Raw genomic sequence first — 9,687 nt, forward strand, 5'->3', positions numbered from 1 at the left:
CGAGGCATGCGCGGTTTGAAAGTATCTCACTGCACGATCGACTTTACTCGCAACTCGAGTTGCTCAATAGTCGATGGATGACACGCGTAGCCATGGATTATGCTAATTCTCTCGTTTCTCTGTCATTGCTCTCTCTCTCTCTCTCCCGCCCTTCCCTTTCCCCTCTTTCCCTAGGTTCATTGATTTCTTTTTCTTCTTCTTTCAAAGTTCGCGGCGAAGTTGATTAATGGAGCGGTTCCGTTTCGAAATTCTTGTGTTCTGGGACGAACCTCTGTTTGAAGAATGTCGGATGCGTTTGAACAGGACGAGAGACAAAACATTTGCTCGAATGAATCGGTCAGACGCGTGAATAATTTGATTATGCAACTCTGTGCATGTTGCTGTTGTAAAAATTCTATGATGACTTTTTGTGCTCTGTTACTGTGTTGTAGATGTTGAAACATTCTTAGGGAAAATATGTAGAATGATTCTAAAGATTGTCGATCTTTTTATCTTTTTAAAAAAAGAATTTAAAAAAGTTGCGATACATGTCAACTGAAGAATTTTAAAGTATAATTCTCAATCTCTTTCAGTGAGTAATGAAGGCAAATATTAGACATATTGAACTTCATTTTTATCAGATTTAATTAGTGGGTTGAATAAAATTGACCAATTCATGTGATTATTTTTTTCTGTCTTTTAGAGCGAAATCCAAAAACGGCGGACGCCTGCTTAGGGAAAAGTTGGAAAAAATTGGCTTGAATTTGCCAGCTGGTAGAAGGAAGGCAGCCAATGTCACGCTCTTAACGTCATTAGTGGAAGGTAAGCATTAAAAGCACTTATAAATAATTTGAAACCTCATAATCATCGTTGCATACACATTTTTGTCGTCAATTAGTCAATCTGAAGTTATATGATCACTGAAGTAAAGAGAAAAAAAAAACCGGTAAAGATTGAATTTAATTCTAACTTGAACTTTAACCGCTTCTATCTTTAGCTCCATTTACAACAAGCTTCCTGCGTTCTCGTCACGATAGCAATTAAAATAGTAGAAATTCGCGGCCAGGCTTAAATATGCAACCATAATTTCTAAAACTGGTTAACATACCGGAGATTAAAAAGAAAATTTACATTTGCGTAAGCAATGTCACGGCAAGCCCATCAATGATTTTATGCTAATATCAATGTTAAATACCATTACGTGGCAGTGTCATTAAACAGTCATCAAAATTGCAAACACATACAAGAAAAATAGTTTTTCATCATCCTCGTGTTACATATCTAAGCTAATCGTGATCGAAGTAATTAACCAACCATAAAACTAAGATTTTTTTTTTTTTAAAACGTTACTTAAAATTACTAAGAATTATTCATACATAAAATATTAACACAGAATTAAGATTCTAACACTTAATATTCAATTCCATAATTAGCAGGCACCGTGGACCACGGTGAAACATAATTTAACCCTCAGACGCCCTATCAGAAAAATCATTAATACAAGTTCCAGAGTATTCAACAATAAATTTCTAATTCAGTTTAATATACTGTCACGATCCAATCTTCTTACGCGTAGCAGGGATGGGAATCGCGTCGCTCCTTAATAATGCATAAACCATAAAACGAATTCTATTAAGTGGCCAGCAAGTAGTCTTGGACTATCCCGTTCAGCAGCGTTCTAATTAACTCTCTCGCAACATACTGGTTCTCAAACTCGTTTCATCCGACGCTCAGAATGCCCATTCCTCGATGGCATTTCGAAGACGGAAGTTAATCTCGGGGATAGTCCAAACCAAAGCCGTCGCGTATATTTCACTCGATTTTTTCACCTCCTAACAGACACGTGCCCATAATATACGTGAAGGAGCAAACGTAACGGATATAGACTCCTCCATCGCATTCGTCATTACCTTTGCTTATTTGTATAACTCGATGCATCTATGGAAGCTGTCTCGATGAGAATAACGTTTAATTATGTGCTAGGGAACGTGAGTGATCTATGATAATCGGGACTTCTAGTACCACGAGTTTGGTTAATTACAATTCGTGATTTTACTTTTTGCAGTTCGTAGATTAGCTATGAAGAAGGGAATTCAATGCATTCGGCTAAGAACAATTTCCTATTCAGGTCTCGATTAAACGGTTTAAGACAAGACTCATAACTGAGGCATCTTCCTGATATCAAATTTTATTATTTTTGGGAGACTAGTATTAAATCATAGTCATAACTCAAGTTTCTGTCAATCAAAGTTCTGTTATACTCTATTGAATTTTATTATCATAGTAACCTTAAATAAGAGAAACTGCGAATTGAGACCTAATTAATGGAAGTTTTACTCTACTTTCTCTAGAGTTAAATAATTTTCTTGTTGCAATATTTGCTCCTTACATACTTTAATGAAACAAATACAGGTCACTGATACCTGAACTAATATCAGAGGCAAAATAAGCTCTAGTTTTAATCTTATTGCAGATAACTACAACGCTCATTACGATTCCTATCGTTATCTCTTTATTTATTACCACTTCATAAAATCGTTCTGTATGATATTCTAAGTTACATTTGACAAAAAAACGAAGACCAAAATTGGAAGCTAAATTAATCGAGCGATAAGTTGAACTATCCACGTGTGTCCTGCATACTCTTGTGCGATAGTCGCTGAAAGAGTTGGCGAAGTGTGCAGCGAAAGTGTGGGAACCTCCTCTCGAACGGAGGACGCAAACGCACCAGGTGTATACAGGTATACCTCGGCCGAGTACGATTAAACGTATACCCAGCGCGTGATTCATGCGTAAATTCGTGTCTGGTTGCCGCACGATGACGCAACCTCGATTCTACGCACGAGGAAAGTTCATTTTGTGCTCAGATCCACCTGGCGCATCCTGATCTTCCCTTCAAGAGAATCCCTCATAGTTTTTGAGACACGAGGAAAGAGTAGGCTTTGAATTTTTACTAGATAGATGAATGGACAGTGCTGCCTGCATATTCTTCATCGACTTCGTACTCGCGAGTATTTTTGAGATTGTGAAATTTTTTGGGCGACAAACATACAGGGTGTTCGAAAACAGATATTAGAAATTTTAAGAGATGATTCTCTATGTCAAAATAGGACGTAAATCCAGAATAATGAAATTGCATTTAAGGCTTTGTTTCAGAGTTATTAGTTGCTGAGGAAACCTCTAATGTCTGACTTGAGACTTATTCTACTGGCGAAGAGTGCTAGCCATGTGAGGTACAGCGAAGTCAGTAGAATAAGTCCCAAGACAGACTTAGAATTGCATGTGTCTTAAACTTCTATGACTGATAGTGTTTAATTATAATTCATTATATTTAATCCTTAGTATTTTAAATAAAAGAAACCGTAATTTTAAAAAGAAAATATTGTTGCCAAATCTATTCGCTATCATATGAGTAGAGATATAACACAAGAATAAATCTCGTGCTGTCAGTGTACATTATGTATCGTTTACATACACTCTGCGTATCGATTGTAATCGAGAGGGTTTCAACAGCGGAGAAACCGCAGGAACATTCGCGGCTATCCCGACGTGGTCGTCTCGAGATACACGGAAGAGAATCTCCCCGAAATTCTTCGCTGGGCCTCCATTATAGAGACACACAGTCAGGAATCATTTGCGGTCAGTTTCGAAGATTGATCATGTTACTTTTTTTATTGGTTGTAAGAGCCCCATGGAACTGGATCGATATCATTTATCGTTCGATAAATCGATTACAAAAATTCAAAGCGATCAACCGCATGGATCGAAACGCAATGCTAGTTGGATAAGATTATTCAAGAAAAAATTGGAGAATAGATGTTACGTAGGTCGTATAATATTAAATGTTGTTCTTATTAATATTGCTAATCAGAAAGGGAATAATAGAATATATACATATTAGTTCATGAAAAATGTAATATTATTAGTATTGTATAATTTATTAATGATGGAGTAATTAATACTCTGTAAAATATGTAATAGTATTTACTCACTAGGAGTTTACTAAAAATTGTAAAATTATGTTTGCTATTCTTGTCATATTTTCGTATAGGTACTTATCAATTACCGCTCTCCAAATGTTGTCTTCTGTACTTAGAGGATCCTCAATTGCCTCAGTCCCTCAAAAAACCATATTAATTGTTTAACAATCTATTATTATCATATTACTAGAGTTAAATTACTCTTTTCACCGACAAGATTCCAAATCAACATCTTCAATTTCGAATCTGACTGCAATGCATCAATCCCTGGTTATCACAGTCTTGACACTCGCAATCACAGTTCCAGGACCCAAGTACAGGCATCGGCGAACGTCGCGGCGTCGAAACGACGGAGCAAGTAGTTCTTTTAAATCGCGGCCTCTTTAATAGCGGTTGCATCGGTTTTTCGATCAAACGCCAAGCGATGACCATACTAAAGTCGTCAAAGTAAAAAGGCTGCTGATTAATTCGCGAGTCACGTTGCTGATTCGTTCTCGTATAGCCGCGTGTGCCAATATCTGCAGGCTTGCATCTGCAATCACCTTCAACCAATCTGTGGCCCTCATCTGCATCGCGGCGTTCCTTCGGTTCCATTGAGTTGTCTCTCTCCACGTCTGTATCATAGTTTATCATTTCGATCGGTAGCCTCCTTACGTATCGAAACAACGCTTTCATGGTCGATCGAACGGTCGTTGGACGTCGATGGAAACGCTTTTTACCAGCGATTCAATTTTCTTACGCGAAATGGCTCCGATGTTGATTCACCGTTGCCTTGAGTCCAATTGGATCCGACGTTATTGTCAATCCGAGGATTTGAATTTAAGAAAAAGTACGATGACGGAGCAGAAAATTAAAATTCAATATAAGTTCGCTGAGTAGAAGCGGGATGGTTATTAAGAGCTGATTGTATGAGTGAAATATTAGTACTTACTAGTCTGATGAGTTATCTCAATGTGAACTAGTTATCTATGACTCAGGGTTATAGCTAATCTTAGAGCAGATCTTTAAGATATTTATAGTAGTTAATTAAATAACTGACTGAACAGTAGGCAGTACATAAACAAGCATCCTAATGTTTCAGAAAATTCACAACGTTACACCGATCAAAATTTATAACAAATTAAACACTAACGATGACCGCCTCCTCAAAGACGTTCCCCATCAATATTCATTACCCTCCTCCATTTAATCATATCTCAATTGCTTTTTAATGGAACTATAAAATGATTTATGACTAATCGCAAAGCCATCAACTACAAAATTACCAATGCCCCCGATAATAAAGCTGAGAAACTTTAATCGTGACGCGCGTATATTACTACAAATTGTTTACTTATTAACAATTTTTCCCTTGAGCGATCGCTACCTGATAAAACCCATAAAATCTCCCCTCTGTCGTTGAAATCTATACCACGAATCTTAAGAGGCTGTCCTACAAGTATGCATACGTTGTAAAAGGAGAAGATAGGCTTGAATTTAAACACGTGTCATCAGGAATGACTATCGACGATCTAATCGTTAACGCAGGACGCGCAAGATACTGCACTATGCACGTGCAAGGTGCAACAGGTCGTTTCGGTTGCGCTTCGATATCGGAACTCGGTGGAATTTGCATGTAAAACCTTCGTATCGCACATTTTCCAACTTCTAATCAGCATTAACAAAATTTGTATCTCCGTCACACACACTGCAAAATTGCAATGCATGTGCACACAAAATGCATGCATTTGGATCCAGAAATATTAAACTCTAAATTATTTAATTTTAGGAAAATTGGAATTTTTACGAAGATCTTAATTAAAACTTTTAGTTTCTTAGTTTTTTGATTATAGATAAAGAATTAAATATTTTCTGTTTGAATATTTTTTCCTGATCGCAATAAATTAATTTGTGGTAATTGTTTCTCAGGTGTCGATTAGAAAAAAATATATAGCAATCGAAATTGCAAGACGAAACACAGCGCAAACAAGTTGTATTAAATTATATAAACGATCGTCGATTATGAGACTTTCATGCAATTTACGCTACGTCATTTTTAATGGGTACTGGAATGGAAACGTTCGTTGCAAAATATTCTTAGACGACAACGATGTTAGCAACACAACCATTAAACAATAATTACGCGCGGTGCTCAAGATTTATGTGGCACACTGGGAACAACTGATATTACGTGTGCAATCGTTAAAAAAAGCGTGTTGCGTGGCGAGTTTAATGGAACCGCGAGATAACGCAAAAACGAAACCGTTTAACGAAAGACTTTCTTAACCACCACGTTATCTATATAATAGGACGTTGTCGCGAAATAAAAATACGTGAAAAAACGAAGCATCTAAATTATTTACGGTAGTCTTTTCTTCACAGTAAAACACACATTCCATCGCACCTAATAAATGTAGAACGAGACTTCCAAGGTACTAAAATTCTGTCTTCTTATTTCTGTCTCGGTTGAGTTTGCTAATGCATAACTCATTTGATATTAAATATTTATACTAGTTATATTTAAAGCCTTGTGTATATAAAGTGTTCGACAGCAGGTGTCAAAATCAAGCATGACAAAATTGCGTTTGAGGCTTCGTTTCAGAGTTATTAATTATTGAGGAAACACCTACAATTCGCGTGGAATGTGTCTGACTTAGGGCTTATTCTACTGCTGACGTAAACTAGTCAGGTCAGACGCAGTGAAGTCAGTAGAATAAGTCCCAAGTCAGACACAATTAATAACTCTGAAACAAAGCCTCAAACGCAATTGTGTTATTCTTAATCTCCGTCCTATTTTAACATATAGAGTCACTTTTTACAAGTTCTGACACCTGTTATAGAACTTCTTGTATACTTTCGATAATCCTAGGGTGTAGGAGCAGAAGTAAATAGATCACAAGATTATGTCAACTAAATTCATACATATCTTTTCTACATTTCGAAAATATTATCTACTCAGTATCACTTGAAATTCAAAAACTCGTTTAATTCAATATCTATCTCCTTCCACCCTCTATTTAGCCATAACTCTGAATCAACGTATACACACTCTGCCAAACACAGAAACGTTTAACATTCTATGGACGTCTCGATCCTTTTACATGCTTCTCTCTCCTCAGGGAAAGATAGAAACAGAAGAACGAGTCAACAAAATTGGATAATTCGTTAGCTGCAGGTGGCTTCGAGCCTGCATCCTCTATCTCGTAGGCGAAACCCGGCAGGCCTGCGGGTGGTTTTGCTCTCTTGTCGATAATAACGCCCAACAGGCCTGGTGGAAATCTTGCACGAGACTCTGCTTGTGGTTACCTAATTATCTGCCATCATCAGGAAAAGAGAGAGGGAGAAAGGGACGAAGACAAGTAGCGAGCAAGGGGGAAGAACGTGAGCCACGTGGGGAGGGAATTGTTCCGAAAGGGGAGAAATAGACCACGTGCTGAAGAGAAAGCACGTATGCCGTTTCATTATCGTAAATTAGTTCATTCCTTTAGTGGAGAACAGACTTGTAACTGGCACGCGCGGAATGGGTTACTGTGCGTTCGTTTTGGGGGAGGAGGATTTTGGAATTTCTCTGAGAGGTGAAAATTGAAGAAATAGAGGTGGGATTTGAAACTAACTTATGATTAGGTTTTTAGGTTGGCTTTCAGTTTCAAGAATATAATATTGAAATTGATGTAAACCACTGTGTCTTTCATAGCAACACTTCTTAAACATGTATGAAAAATAACTAAAAATATTTCAAAACAAGCAATTTTTTTAAATTGTAACACTTAATTTATGAACTCACCCTGGTGAAAGATAGTATGACCTGTGTAGGTAATGAAAAAGAAACAAAAGGAAGGACAAATAAATACAAAAACTAGGATACACTAAGTAATTAAAGAATAAAGTATTTGAATATGTCTAGGAAAACTATGTATTTCCAATACGCCATGGGTAATTAAATTTTTGAGGTCCTCAAAACGAGGAAGTCTGGCCAGTTCCGTTAGGTCGTAGACAGCCCACAAAAAAATCCATGCATTTCCATACGTGGATTGCGTAACCCCGTTCCTATACTCAAGTATTTTTATTTCTTTTTTCAGGAGAAGCCATTCACCTTGCCAGAGACTTCGGCTATGTTTGCGAAACCGAATTCCCGGCGAAACAAGTTGCCGAATACCTCAGCCGGCAGCATTGTGAACCGCAAGATTCCTACAGGAGAAAAGAACTTCTTCATGCCACCAAGTAAGAATTTATTTCCACTCTGTGAACAATGGGGGAACGAAATTTATCGGGATGATCAAGATCCTGTTCGTTGATACGCGTTGAAAGGTTTTGGATTAAGAAAATAAAAAATGTGATCGAGAGCTTTGATATTCTCCGATACTTTGGCTACTGTATATAGGCTGTAGATGAGATTAATCCTAATGGAAATCCTAATAGAGCATGATTTAAAAAAAGGAGGTACTGTGAATTAGATGAAGTATGTGATTGAAAATACTATGCTTCTTTAAAATTCAGATCACAGTGCAAAGTGTGGTTAAAACTTTTGGAAAATGAGATAGTCATCCTGTTTTCTAACTTGTTAATATCATAGATAATAAAGAGCATGTTACGTTGAATTCTAAGATAGTTCGAAATAATACTTTTCTCTCTTCAAAATTATTAATGAATATTAGTATCTAAGAGATTTGATTTAATAATCCAGAAGAGATAGTAACATGGTCTGTGTTTTTTCAGACAAATCACCAAAGAGCTGATGGATCTTCTGAATCAAGACAGATCGCCACTTTGCAATACACGGCCACAACACATCCTCGATCCAAGTATACAGAGACATTTAACACATTTCTCTCTCATATCACATGGATTCGGAAGTCCTGCAATCGTAGCCGCACTCACGGCAATACAGGTACGTTATAAAAATCTAATTAATGTACACCTAACTATCTAGAATCAATAATGAAACTCTACTCTTTACATCCTAATTGAAGACACATTCAAGAAAATGTGCAAAAATTGAACTCACAATAATCTTAATCATATAGAACTAATACTAACAATAAGACCTACAATTTCACAACCCTGATTCAAGATACATTCTCCAAAATGTCCAGCAAGTAGATTTACTTAACTCTAGAGAATTGATACTAACACTCCACTCTTTTACAACCTAGAAGTATACTCAGACACAAGTTACATGAAACCAATAACAAGACTCTACTCTTTTATATCTCTTATTCAAGACACATTTGGACACTCTTCGAACTATTCAGCAACTGAACCTCCAGTACAACTCCACAAGCCTACTAACAACAACCCCTCAGAATCTAATCCCAACGAAAGAACAATACATCTCTCCCACTAAACCGAACAACACCCACAATTAAATCCTATTTTTTCCTCGCAGAAGTTCCTAAGCGAGTCCCTGAATCACCTCGAGAAGATGTACCCAGGCAACGGTAGCGGCGTGACAAGTAGTCAGCAGTCGAGCCTCGACACGAACAAGAGCAAGGACGGCACGCTGATGAACGACATGAAGAAGTGACGCCCAGATGACCCGCCTACCTCGAACGTGGTCACTTCAATCAGGCACTCGTGGCCGTACAACTGAGCTATCGCGGGCCTCGCCGTTCGCGAACAGCTTTTGGTGGACCACTGAAACGACACGCATGTCCGCGCCACCAGAGAACGAACTCATCACACTCGTCCAGGAGCTGGAAATAGCGCGAGGGCGACGCGCGGACGTCCGTGTTCGCCGAGGTTGGCTGGT

The 9,687-nt window shown here is 37.7% G+C and overlaps 1 protein-coding gene across 1 annotated transcript in view; it reads left to right on the top strand.

Annotated features, from left to right (window-relative positions):
- The window catches only part of Tfap-2 (transcription factor AP-2), an 85,523-nt gene extending 76,061 nt beyond the window's left edge, over positions 1-9,462 (top strand). The window contains exons 6-9 of the mRNA XM_076380535.1: positions 683-801; positions 8,018-8,159; positions 8,655-8,826; positions 9,325-9,462. Of these exons, the coding sequence (XP_076236650.1) occupies positions 683-801; positions 8,018-8,159; positions 8,655-8,826; positions 9,325-9,462 (571 nt within the window). The remainder of the gene's footprint in view (positions 1-682; positions 802-8,017; positions 8,160-8,654; positions 8,827-9,324) is intronic.
- Positions 9,463-9,687: the final 225 nt, after the last annotated feature.

This window comes from Calliopsis andreniformis, chromosome 6 (assembly GCF_051401765.1).
Source record: "Calliopsis andreniformis isolate RMS-2024a chromosome 6, iyCalAndr_principal, whole genome shotgun sequence".
Lineage (NCBI taxonomy): Eukaryota > Metazoa > Arthropoda > Insecta > Hymenoptera > Andrenidae > Calliopsis > Calliopsis andreniformis.